The 13,830-nt window shown below is 32.5% G+C and overlaps 1 protein-coding gene across 2 annotated transcripts; it reads right to left on the minus strand.

The window, feature by feature from the left end:
- Positions 1–586: 586 nt before the first annotated feature.
- LOC118056467 (uncharacterized) lies at positions 587–9,907 on the minus strand. Of its 2 annotated transcripts, none has more exons than XM_035068680.2 (15): positions 9,664–9,907; positions 9,488–9,573; positions 8,795–8,949; positions 8,002–8,066; positions 7,694–7,879; positions 7,545–7,596; positions 6,392–6,637; positions 6,162–6,295; positions 4,573–4,747; positions 4,374–4,433; positions 4,029–4,289; positions 2,804–3,062; positions 2,516–2,721; positions 2,269–2,316; positions 587–1,409 (listed from the first exon to the last, which is right to left on the minus strand). In XM_035068680.2, exons 1-15 carry the CDS (start codon positions 9,732–9,734, stop codon positions 1,119–1,121), a joined length of 2,295 nt encoding a protein of 764 aa, XP_034924571.1. In that variant the 5' UTR covers positions 9,735–9,907; the 3' UTR covers positions 587–1,118. The 2 variants fall into 2 exon arrangements, with proteins under 2 accessions (XP_034924571.1, XP_034924570.1); XM_035068679.2 differs by having other exon boundaries at positions 2,269–2,319; positions 9,664–9,905.
- Between the last annotated feature and the right edge of the window lie 3,923 nt (positions 9,908–13,830).

Raw genomic sequence — 13,830 nt, forward strand, 5'->3', positions numbered from 1 at the left:
TTAGAAAAATACATCATATTGCCGATAAATTTCTTATATTGCAAGGGTAAGATAATAAATTTGTTTGAATTGTTCGTATACTTTCAATGACGAATCAAACATGACAGGGACAACATCCGAAATTCTCCATTTAGGATCTGGATCCAAAGATTCAGGAGCCAGCTTTTGCTTGGATTGAGCTTATGGGGTTCTGTTTGGCATCTACATTTGTTGTCGGTAAAGGCGGGTGGTGTTTGGACTTCTTGTTATGCTGCCAGCCCTCTTTTTTTTATTTTCATTTTAAAAGTATTTATAAAAAAAATTTAAAAAATTTTTTTTTTCTTTAAAATAATATTTTTTAAATGTTTTTTAAATCATTTTAAATACACTAATATTAAAATAATTTTTTTAAAAAAATCATTATTTTAAATATTTCTAAATAAAAAATACTAAAAACTAAAAAACCACAGATGGTGCAATGCTGCTATGATTTGATGCATCAGTTATCTTTACACTACTAGATGGCTCCAACGAGAGCTGGTCAGCACTCAGCAGGCTTTGGAGAAATGGGGCATGCTGTCTCCAAGTTCTAGTTCTTGCTCTCTCCTAGTAAGAATATAGAATCAAATTGCCATGGACAAATGTTTAACAGAAACTCTAAAACTATGTCCAGAATATACCCAACATCCTAGAACTGGTTATAAACATAATCCTCCTACCTTGTAGAGATTGCATCTATAGTTGCAGAAGCACATCCTTAGGGTTTAACCTAGAAAACAATTACACTTTTTCTTCAAAACTTCAGTGCAAGTTTCCAGGTAAACTCTGCAGCTTGAAATCTCAACCATGGACCGGCTGCCTCTTGAAGAGTGCACAAAATATTGTGGGTCTGCTGGCTTGGGTCAGAAACAATATTTACATACTATGCCTTTCTTCAAGTGGAATTAGCATCACGATTCACAGAAACCAACTGGCATCTGACCAGCCCAGATGAAAGTATATGGCTACCTTTTCCTGGTCATCCAATTCCAACACCTTGATACTTTTTCATCCTTGTTGCCAGGAAACACAGGCATGACTGCCGGCCAAACATGGGCTAGCAAAGCTGAAGCGGAAAAGACTTCAGGTTCTCATGCTAATCAACGGAATAGTTCCTGGAAAGACCACATTATGAATTTTGCAAAAACATCAGACTCCAAAAACTCAATATGAGCAGCTCGCCCAATGATTGTGTTCAAACTCCTGCCATAGCTGGAGGTATCAAAGTTTACATCACAGCGCATGAATAGTCGATGCTCAGGTGTAGGGGCTCGTATCTGATCCAAGCAATTGTTCAGCATCTGCAGGAACACTCTACCCTTTTTTGAGTGGTCCGAGGAAGCAGCCTGGCACAGTTCAATTCTGGCAGAGTGATATGGTACGTAACCATCCTGGAAAAATGGTAATAAACTAGTGACTAAATGAGTAGAATGAGATAGCTTTCTTCACAACTACCATATGTTCAATTAATATCTCACACAAAATAGAATTCAAGGTATATCTAAAGCAACAAATACTGTAGATACCATTTTAAATACAGAGGCAACTCAATGAACCTGGACTCAGATTCAAGAAAAAGCCTGTCAAAGAATGTTTAGGTCATGCAGAGTTGGCGATAGTATAAAGCCTTTCCATTCCTTGTTCAATGCAATTGGTTTTGCTAATTACAAAAAGATGGAAATTCTACAAGAAATGTGATATTTTATTTAAGTGGAATAAACTCTCCCTTTCTGTAGTTTTAAGAGACTGTTACACCTAAGTATAATTTCAAATAAAATTATATGTGAGATCCATTTGGAATTGGAATGGGAATCTTATTCCCATCCGTTTCCAATTCTTGGCAAACCAAACAGGGACTGAAAATCCTTCACACGAAGCTTGTGTTGGTATTTCCTTTCAACACAAGTCAAATTGTGATTTCAAGTCATTAAAGCATCTTGAAATAAGCCCCCTTGGGGCGAAAGAAGGTCAATTTATGATGCCCCTTTTTCCAGTTGACCAGTAAATACATGTCTACTGCAAACAGGACTTTAGTATATCAACATTTATGTATCATGTACCTATCATCCCGCAATAATTATCAAGATTAAAGAAGTGATATAACCTGCAAATTGCTCAAATTTGAACAGGCTAGTTAAATAGATCATGTTACACTAGAAAAACTTGAAAACTTGTTAGCGAACAGAAGAGAAACGACTAAACTGTGGAGCTTCAAGAAGCAAATTTCCTTTTAAGCATAGCATGACATACCTGGGGTGAAGATAGCAGTACTATATGCCTGAAATTCTCCAATGTCTTCTGCTGGAAAAACAAATTATACAGTTTTAGAACTCAGTCAAAAAATATAAGTTAGCATCTGCTTAGATATCATGCACACAAGCTACTTAAATGCGAGTTGTCATTTTTCAGATCTGATCATCACTTCTTTTTCTTTTCCTTTATAAAGCATAATCTCTTTCTACAATCAAACAAAGGAACAAACTAGGATTCTTAGTACCTCGCAGAGTTTGTACAAGAAAGTATTTTGGAGATTTGGGTCATCTGTGAACGTAAGTTGATGAATGCACTGAGTTCCCTTAAGTTTTTTCAAAAGCCACATCCCAGAGTTAAACAGGGAGTTTGAACTGTAGAGATACCCCAAATGCGGACCAGATATAGAAACATATGTGTGAAGATATCTTAGGTATGGTTCCATTATGCTCTCTGTGGCAACACAAATACAGAACAAGTTTCAAATTACAGGTTAATAGAATAGTAAGGCATTGCATTGCATTGATTATATTACCTGCTAATGCTGTTCTTATGATAATATTTCCAATAGAATGTCCAACAAAGCTAAGCTTGATATCCCTTAACAGACCAGATCTTGAAACTTTATCCATTTTCTTTTTAAGGAAAGAGATAACTTCCTCTGCCAGCCTTTGTCCCATTTCTCTGAAGTCTCCAGATGTTTTGTCTTCATTTACCTCTGACATAAGGAACTCCATCTTGGGGTCTATTAAAAGCCATTGATTGCGAACAAGCCGTAAATCCAGATGGTGTCCCTGATGGGTTGTAGATATGACAACAAAATTAAACCAATTTATGATTAAAACTACAAAACAGTTCACAAGAGGAATAGGTAGACTTCATTATAAATTGTCCAGGACAGCAGAACAATCTATTGCAAAGAACTTGAATGAAATAAGAAAAATTTATTACCTAAAATCTGACAAATATAGAATTCCCTTTCTCACTTTTCAGTTCATAGATTACAAATATGTGAATGAAACAGGCTCAAACAAGCAAACTATTGGTGCATGAAACCATAAACCAATAAATTCATAGTAACAGATCCAAATCCTTAGGAAAAAAAGATCATCTATTTCTAAAGTTCCATCTGCAAGAAGAATTTGATCCCATAGTTTCCAATTATCTGCTGGAAAGAGGTGAATCGAATCGTTAGAATTGACCCAGACTGAATTTAAACCTATAAATGGTGGATGGCAAGCCATTACTTGTCAGGCAGGGTCAAGCAATTAAATTAAAAGTAAGAAGCTCTAATATTTGGACATTTCAAATATTAGTTTAAGATGAAAACTCCAAGGGACTTCACAAAGACACTATTTTTTTTTATGGTACTACAAAAAAGAAAAGGAAAAAAAAAAAAGAGCTGACTGTGCCAAAAAAGGAAGATTCAACCTGAAAACAAAAATAATATTCCATAACTACTGCATCCCTTTATCATCTTTATTATACCAATATCATAACTCTCTATTGGAGAATTGGGTGGATACCTGATAAACAACAAATTAAGGAAATTCATACTGCAGAAACAATTTGAACATGCATTAAACTAATTAATTAGTATTTAGGTGTGTAGAAATGATCAGAACAAAATTCAATCAGAAAGTGATAAAACACAGGTTTTCAATTATTACTTAAATGGTGTGAAATCAATTGAGCACAACTTTCCACACTGGATTGTAAAATAGCTAGCTAGACAGTTTGGGGCAAAGAATGAGCCTTGCCTGAAATCCATGCACAAAGATGACAGCCTTCAATTCACGACCATTTTTTGACAGTGCAGCACTAGGTTGCTTCTTACCAGCTTCAGATTCAGTGCTAGGTCCACTGTACGAGCCATGTGCATCTACCAGGTCCAAATTTTTGAAGAACGAATTTTCACTAAGAGTACGCAGCGGTGCATTAGTTACACGTTCCACAATAATAATAGGAATCCGTAGCAGATCCCCAAATATATACATGTCTTGAATTGACCGATTATTAATCTGCATGGAAACAAAAATAATCATGTAGAGCTCCAGACTACAAGATAAAGGAAACAAATGAGTTAAAGTGAGAGCAATTCTCACCCTCATTTGGGCAATACTTCGCCGATGAAGGTCAGCACGTGTAGCTGCACTCTGGGCAGGCTGTATAGAACAGAAAATAGAAATTTCAACTTGGAGACCATGGAATAAAGAACATGATGGTGTTTATCACTGAAAGTCTAAAAAAGGACTAACAGTCTATAGATAAGAAATGAACTGGGTAGAAAAATAAAGCACTTACATTCAACAAACTCAAAACTCTTCTATGGCCATGATGGGAGGAATCATCACTTCCACTGCTCATGTAATGATGAGGCATCTCAACCTTAGAGTACACCATCCATATTGACCATTCAGCTCGTCGATCTTTAGTCCACACATCACGCAGAAACTCCAGTATTTTTGTTTTGTTTGCCCTGGAATGAAGAAAAAAGGCCAGTAGATAAACATGTGCAGATAAAGTTATTGCATTTGAATCAACTCATCAATAAATGTGACCAACAATAAGCATCAATCAAATCCATAATGAAGGATGGCCAAAGGTTATCATAAATTTAAGAAAATGTGCAAAGGGAGATCCTGCAGTTTGTCAGGTCACACTTTGGGTCCTAATTTAAGAAACCCCTAGTCTGCAATTTGCAACCTGAGGTTCCATCTCAGTTACAAAAAACACCCAAGGAAGACAGTATTAATAAAACTGTTAGGAAAACTTGCAAAAAGTACACAGAGACTGCATCTGCTTAAATTCCTGGCTTTGATTTTCAAAATTCTGAAGTTGGACCTTGAGATTCCATGATAGTTAAAGAAAACACCCTAAGGTGGACGTCTAAAATTTTAACCGCGTGAAAGAAAAGCGCATTTTCCAACAATTGCCAAGATGCAAGTCATGCCTTATTGCCTGCTCTGATCACATTGAAAATTCTTTGGAGGAATCTTTGTTTGACTAGATTGAGGGAAGAGTTCCAGAAAAGAGAAAAAGGAGATGTGAATAGGTAGGGGTGGGAAGAGAGCATAGATCCAAGATGGGACAACAGGTGAGAGAAAAGAAAAGAAGAGAAAATGGAGCAGCAGCCACCCTTTTAAAATTATCTAGACTGTCCCAGCAGAAAAGACCTTAAAGAGTTAAAATTACCTGTGAGCTAGGTAACTTAAGTGATAATATAATGCTAACCATGTAAAGTTGGGAAGGGATCCTGTCCACCCTCATACCTTGTGACTAAACTATATAAAGTCAAATAAACAAACAATTCCAAACATAGTATCAAATAGTTGCAATAAACTAACAATACCAGTTTACCAAAATTTGTTGTCCTTTTCTTTCACCCCTGAGTCTGCCAGCTTTTTTAAACACAAAGGGCTTGCAAAAAACAACCATGGAAAGTATTTTTGCCTTGATGTTGTCCAGCAATGGAAACCACATTCCACAGGTTGGTAAATTCAATATTGCTAAATAAGTAACTCTTATTCCGCATTATATCTTTAAGTTGTGTCACCAAAATGAGAATTCATGATGATGAGAATAACAATGGTCACAAGCCTGTCCATCATAAGTTTCACAAATTCCATCATAGAAATTTTATGATCCACGTTAAACGCATACCAGAAAATCTGTCATTGGTCTTCAATTAAGCAAATTTTACAGCTTGTATCCAAGCACTTAAGAAAATGCAAGGGATGAAATACCTTTTCTGGTTAAATAACTATGGTCAGTTGTGATGTAACTAAATGAAAGGTCACATCTATAACTTACCAAATGAAATGTATTCTTCCTCGTAAAAGGAAAATATAGAAAACTCTAACTGAATGTGGCAACTTGGTGGAAAAGCAAACCTGTGGAACTGCAGAAAAATGCTCCATAAATATGATAATTGAGCGCCCAATGAATGAAAGATGTTCACAACAGCAGCCTTTGATGAAATGTGGGGCAAATTATCACTTTGAAAATCTATAGTGCTGTTTGCTTTCTTTCCAAGAGGAGACAAAAACATTAAGTAAATAAGAAAGGACTTAAACAGAATGTAACATCAAAATGTGTTAACTATACAGATTATAGGAAGGACCTCGAGGCCATTCTGTGGCTTTCCATGTCCTGAAACTGCAACATCAGCAGTAACCAGATTTGCTTGCACAATAGAATCAAACATGCTCACATCATCCACGTTGGAAGCAAAATCAGATACATCAATAGTGTGCTCAATGCCTTTGCTGATTTTTTGTAGCTCTTCCAGCAATGTGTTGCGGGCAGCTAATAATGCTTTAACAAGTGTGATCTTTTTTATATCTAAAGAAGCCAATAGACCCAATGCCTGGTCAATCACAAAATGAAAATTTCAACCCATGGAAATACACAAAATCTGAATAAAGCTAAAGTACAGGCTCCTCCACACCAGATAATAGCGGGTTTCAAATTTAAAAATGCTATTGCATCCTCAAATCTTTGAGCTTCAACCAAATAGGAGAACTTTTACCTTTTCTTAAGCTATACAAACCTGCAGTTTTAGAATATTTTTTCATCAATTATCTTTTGCAGGAAAAGGACTAGACCTAAAAGGAAAAACATGTGTTATATGCTTACAATTCACATAAAGGTTAATTCTCCTTCAAGCATCCATTGAGCCCCCAGATTCTAGGGGTTGTCTATTATTTGGGTGAATCTCGATATTCTCTTCTCTTTGCACTAAGGAATAGGCCTATAGAAAGATCTACAGTATTTCATAAAAAGCAATTTCTGGATACCTCTGGAAAAAGTATCAAAACATACTTAAAATAAGGTTTGTTGAAGGTAGATAAGAGATAAGAGATAAGAAGTTATTCTGGCAAATTTTATTAATGAAGCAATCATGCAAGCTCCTTCTAGTATTTTTAAAACAAAAAACTAAGGAATGATTTGAAAAGAAAATTGTCACAGTCAACCCACTCAACCCATTGCTTGCGTGGACTGTACACTAGTGCTAATAGTAGGATAAAAACCAAGCTAGAGTAAACTGCAAGTTTTGCAGAAAAGGGTATGCAAATTGGCATATATGCACATGCATTCACTCAAATATAACGACATTCACACAAGAGTGTCTGGCAAGTAAATACTTTCATTACAAATCAGAAGTACTTGAAGCATAAGCTAGAAATTTAAGCCGCAAAATGCTGCATGAATGCACAAAGTTATGCATAGAGGCTAAAAGCATGTAAAAGATTATCCATTGTGTACGAGCATACTTGGTGGGACCCATCACTAATTTTGCCAGTAGCATCTTGACCGTAAGAACCACTGCAAGATACAACTCATCAAGTTATTTTAGATAACCCATGTCAAAAAAAAGTGATCATGACAAGGTTGGTTGACTTGATGCAGACGTGTGACAAACCTGAGTACCTTCAAGAAAGAACCAGCTTTCAATAGACTGATATGCACACTAACATCAACAAGCACAGAATGAAATGCATCAAAGTGGACAGGGCAATATGAATGCAATCCTAGAAGAGCTTTAGGAGGAATTCTAAATTCATGGACTGCAACAGAAGAAGCATCCGGATAAGCCAGCAGCTCAGCCCTGTACAGTGCACATATCTATCAGTACAATATCCAAATTTAATCAACAAACATTGAGCGGGCAAGAAAAAACAATGGATCATTTTAACTGCAATAATGAAAAAACAATTTCCCTTAACTCACATGGTATCTGTCATGGGAGCTTGCATAAGCTCGAATTTCAAAATTACAGCAGAGGTTGATGGACCCTGCAAATTGTAGACCATATCAGTTTGAAGACATTAAATATCTGCATCAGTAAGTTCTGAGCTGGGAGGTACAGCACAGAAAATTGTAATAAATATATGCATTAAAGATATTAGCAGTATTCCCATTAAATCCCAGGTTAAAGGAGTGGGGCTATTTTGAAGAATCAAAATGAAATAATATTTTTATCCTCTTCTCAGTGACAGCTAGAGTTGAAAGTTTTTTGAAAGCAGTTCCACAATTTTGTTAGTTTTGAGAAGAAACAGCTAGAGCTAAAAAAAAATTGAAAACAGTTCCTCGATCTTGTTAGTTTTGAGAAATGCAATATTCCACTTCTTTCTGATGTCATCATGTAGGTGCAGAGTTTTGACACGCACATAGAAGAAACTTTCAAAGGATCATTTTTCTTTCTCACCAGACCACTTCATATTAGACACTGACCAGCTATATATATCAACCATGATACGAGAGATCCAAACACTAAGCAGACCATACATATTGATATTCTGTTATATCCTAGCAAATCCTGTTTTCTAGAGCAGTTTGTTTCTCTATTCAAGTTGGTTTCACTTCACTTGAGCACAGTTAGGCAACCTTCTGCTGCATTCCCCCCTTTAATTGTAACTACATGAGTTAAAAAGGCAGCTTATTGTATCTGGCAAGCTAGCATTGCACAAACACTCACGTGCGCGCAGGTGCACACAGAGAGAGAGAGAACAGTATGGATTACCTCATTTTCACCAAGAGGTAGAATGAACGAGATCATGATAGATAAACGAATATCTTGTCTCGCATATTTAATCCGAAAAGGCTGTGTCAAGAAACTATTGTCTGTATCATCAATCCTCCATATCCCATATATGTTTTCACCACCAAGATCAGGAGCTGCGGCTCAAATAAATATCATTTCTTTCTTAGCTCGTCCCAAAAACATTAAGCATAGAAAAAATTCACATAATAGTAAATCATTCAATAGAAGCTAACTGCATCTTTAAGCATGAACAATAACAACATCAAAGCATATAAAGATGAAAACAACTGATTTTCATGTGGGCATCCAAAACAGCTCCTCCTCAAAGTTACTGAATTTGCCCAAATACTCATACTTTGCCTAAATACAATGTGAAGGAGAATTGTGGTTAATTAACAAACAATATAGCAAAATCTCACACCTTTCTGCTTCAAGTGAATATTCTACAGATATGAGAAAAAACCCGGAAACAAAAACACAAACAAAAGAGAGAAATCTATAGTTTATTGAGGTTTACGATGAGCATAGGAACAGTGGTTAATTAACAAGAAATGTAGCAAAATTCTAAACCTTTCATGCGACAAACAAAACTTCTTATAACTAGGAAGAAAACCCAGCAGAAACAAAGAAACTCAGGAAAACAACAGCAATAAGAGTTGAATTTTCTTTTACCTTCATATTGAACAACCCTTGCAGGGGTTGCTAAGGAAGTATACTCACTATCTTCCCATCTCATGCTGATCTTTATTTGATACCATCTAAACACCCAAAAACAGAAAACCCACAAAAAGAAATGAAAAGGGAATCAAAGAGACATGATTGAGAAGAAATGGTGAGAGCATTATTACCCTTGCTGGAAGAGGTCTAGGTTGTGAAACCTGTGAATGTAAACGGCAATTTCTTGCACTGTTTCAAACATGGCAACGAAGACAGACAGACTGTTTTCTTCGGCCTAATGTCTATTTAACATTAAAACAAACTGCAGAACATGCTCTTTTTTAGAGGATGATGACTTTATCATATGCCCTTTCTTTTCTTCCTTCTTAGCTCCTACTGTTTTTTTATTTTTTCCTAGTACATCCAAAATGGGATAAAATGGATTGGAATGGATCATATGCTACATTTTTCCTATGTTAAAGAAATTATTTTCTGTGATATAATGTTAAATTAAATTCCTATAGAGTAGTAAAATTTTGTGATTTGCTTTATTTATAGCTTCATTTCTAGGAAATTATAAATGAAGTATTGTTAATTTTATTGAATATCCTTCCCAAATAATCTAAAGCATATTAAATGAGAGGAATCTCTAAATACAGAGTGTATATTTCTTAGGAAATCATGAACTAGGTCTAGGACAGAAATTTTAAATAAAATTAGCTTTATTCTACTAAATATTTAGCTAGCTAAAATGCCGACAAAGGCTTGTTTCATAAGTATTATGTTAGTGATGGGTTATTTTAGGATAAGAAAATAAAAACAATTTTGATAGAAGCATCTTTACTTAAAAAATAAAAATATATAATAGTAACAAAATATTAAGTGATAATTTGGCATGCATTTTGCTTCTGTTTTTAGATGTTTTTTTAAAAGTATTTTTAACTTAAAAAAACATTAAATTAATATTTTTTTTATAATTTTGATATTCTAATTCTAAAAATAAATAAATAAATCTTAATAAAATTTATTCTATTATATTTTTAAATAAAAAAAATTTAATCTATCATAATTCTCGACAACCATTATATATGGGAGTTTGCATTTTAAAATTGTTAGTATTTGTTTTCTTAGTATTTATTTGACAGAAAGTGGTTTTCTGAAAACTACTTTCCAAACTTTTTTATATTTGTTTGTCGTTAGAAAAGCTAATTAATAAAAAATAATTTCTAGTCAAAATAAAATTTGGTTTATTTTTCTAGAAAAGTGTTTCTCTTTTATTTTAAACGGAAAATATTTTTTGAAAGTTATGAAAAATTTAGAAATGTCATATTATTTGCTGATTATATTAAATTTGGTCCTCAAACTTTTGATTGCTATATATTTTTTTGAATATTTGTTTTTCAATTTTATCCATTAGAATTTAATTTTTATATTAACTTTGGTCCTTATTTTTATAATTGTTATTTGCTTTTCCCTTATTATTTTTTAATTGAATTTTTTTATCTATCAAATTCGGTCTTCTTTCTATTGTTACTTATTTTATTTGAAATAACTTATAAAATTATATATATTTTTTATTTCATTCTCATTCAAGTTTTAAATTTGTAAGATTTGCTCATCATTATTTTAATAAACTTGAAAAAAAAATATTAATAATTTATTTTTCAGTTTATTTTCTATAATATAATTAAATACTGGAAAGTGGTTTCTAATTTATTTTCTATTAAACTACCAAACAATATAAAATAATTTATTTTTTAAAAATTTGTTTTTTTAAAAAAATTGTTTTCTAGCAAATAAAGGGAACTTAATAGTAAGGAGACAAGTTTTAAATTTCGTGGCTTTGAATATGATGCACACCTTTGACTTATAAATTATAATAAAATTTATTTTAATATATTTTTTTAAAAAAACTACTATTTACCATAATCATACCCTTAAAATATGCAAGTTTGCATTTAAAAATTATTAAAAATTATTTTATTTTATTTTACATAATAGTAACAAGACAAGTTTTAAATTTCGTGGCCTTGAATATGATGCACACTTTTGACTTGTAAAGCACAATGATGGTGACTTTTGAGCATTCATTAATCATTTAGATTTAACTTTATTAATGACCTTTTCAGCGAGGAGTTGGAATATATTTCTTACGGGGTAACAGGTGTGACAAAAGCTACCTGTTTTACCGGATTTTGCTTTTTAAATTACTACAGTAAATTTAAAATAAGTTTTGATAAAATAATATTATTTTAAAAAATAATAAAATAAAATATTTTTATTTTCTTGTACTTTTAAAATATAATATTTACTAAATATTATTATTTATAAATGTGACAAGATAATTGTAATAACAATATTTATACATGTTACAATAGCTTAACATGTAATTTCAAGCCAATTTTCTTGCTCAAGCAATCAGTTAGTTGATCTAGTAGTATAAACCAATCAACCATTTCACATAAAAATCATAGTTTCGTGAAGTTTTTTTTTAAATATATTTTATAAATAAAAAAATATATATTTTTCAACCTGTAAACTAAAAAAAAATTCCAATTAAAATTTCAAAAATTTATTGTTTACAAGGTAGTTATCTTCTATTTTTTAGTGTCAATAAAATAGTTGGGCTTGAGATAACAAGTGATTATAAACAATCAGGTGTGAGTCTGTCACAACTACATGAGAATCTACCTCAAAAAGATTAAATAGATGATCTAGCAAATACATTTATAAATAGATTTAGGTTTAAGAAGAGGTCTGGTTATGTCAGACCAGAATGATGGTTAAAAAAAGCTATAACTTTTGATCCGATTATTAGATCGCACTTCAATTTTACAGGAGTTTTCGAATATTATTTTTCTTAAAGTGCCAATAGAATCGCTATTTCGATCGTCAGATTCAAAAATCTTATCTCAAGATCCTAGTTCTTGTAGTTTTGTAATCTTTCTTATTATTTTTTAGTTTTTTCTAGCTAAGAGAGGGTTTCAAGCTTTTTTCTAGTCTTTTTAAGACTTTATAAATATTTTAAGGAAATAAACTTTATTATTAATATTTTAAAAAGAATAAGGTTTTGAATTTAGGGTTCACAAACCAATGAATTTTGAGGTTCACAACTATAGTCTTTTTCACTTATAAAAATTCATGTGTTCTTTGTTTGTTGTTGTTTTTAACTTTCGTCTGAATCAGTTAACCGATCGACAAGTTTATTTGAACCATTATGAATCAGTCAATCAAGCATTTTCTATAATTTATTTTATATTCTAATGTTTTTTGTTGTCTATTTATATAAACTCTATAAAATTTAAATGTAAAATAAATATCAAATTATTGAATAATAATATTCTTTTCATTTCTAAATTTCTTCTCGTACTTTACATTAGTCATTCAAAAAAATTTCCTTTAATAATTTTGTTTTCTTTAAATTCTTCATGTCAACTACAACCTTAATATTAATAGTTTTAAAAAGAAAAAAAAATAAAAAGTTCAAATACAGAGACTTTTTTTTTTGTGGTTTTAGGTGTTTAAGAGCAATCACGAGTATATTGACTTTAAACGACGGTGTAAATTCATTTATGATAAATCTCTACGAATTAATGATACCATGACCACGAAATTTCCGCAACTTAACAACACAAATAACGGTTCCATAAAGAAGAAGGGTAGTCGGCTAATGATACACCAAAAGAATTGATGAGCATTAAATAATAGTGCATATATTACTTCACATGTTCATAAATTTAGGGTTTGCAGAAGAAAATTGTGTTCCTTTTACTCTGCAAACAAGCTCTATTTTCCAATTAAACAACTCTTTTATATAACTACTCTGCTGGTCGAGATGGAGAGAAGAAAGTGAAAGTCTTTGTCATCCAGGTTGTCTAAGTAATGTTATATACGACGATAAATTTGTTATTTCATTCAAATTATAATTTTTTAAAGAATAAAGGTAAATATAAAAAGGGTAATTTTCCCATTTATCTGAAGAACTTAATTTTTTTTTTCATGGTGCCTGTTGTTTTGCCCATAACATAAATGGCTATTGTATGTGTTTATTAATGTGTGGAAATGAGCAAGATTTAGTGAAGTTGAGGGGATAAGAAATCTTTCAAAAATATTTTCCAGAGCAGGCAGGTGTAGATCATTTTGCTGCCAAAACCCTGATGAAAATAAAAATTAAAATAAATATATGTGTGAAAGTTTCAGAGCTGGTTGTTCGACTAAATGGAGCTTACTTGATTTGTCAAGACTTAATTGGATTATATGTGACCTATTTCAATGGTAGAATTGTATGGCATTTTATTACAAATAAATATATGTAAGCGTTGGATACTTCGCTAATTCACTAGAAATGGCCTATTAGT

This window comes from Populus alba, chromosome 19, assembly GCF_005239225.2.
Source record: "Populus alba chromosome 19, ASM523922v2, whole genome shotgun sequence".
Taxonomy (NCBI): domain Eukaryota; kingdom Viridiplantae; phylum Streptophyta; class Magnoliopsida; order Malpighiales; family Salicaceae; genus Populus; species Populus alba.

Coding starts and splice junctions, on each gene's coding strand:
- LOC118056467 (XM_035068679.2), bottom strand. CDS start 9,734: ATGTTTGAAACAGTGCAAGAAATTGCCGTTTACATTCACAGGTTTCAC. Junction 8,067..8,794: donor TACCTCTTGGTGAAAATGAG/GTAATCCATACT, acceptor TACAATTTGCAG/GGTCCATCAACCTCTGCTGT. Junction 6,638..7,544: donor TTAGTGATGGGTCCCACCAA/GTATGCTCGTAC, acceptor GTGATTGACCAG/GCATTGGGTCTATTGGCTTC.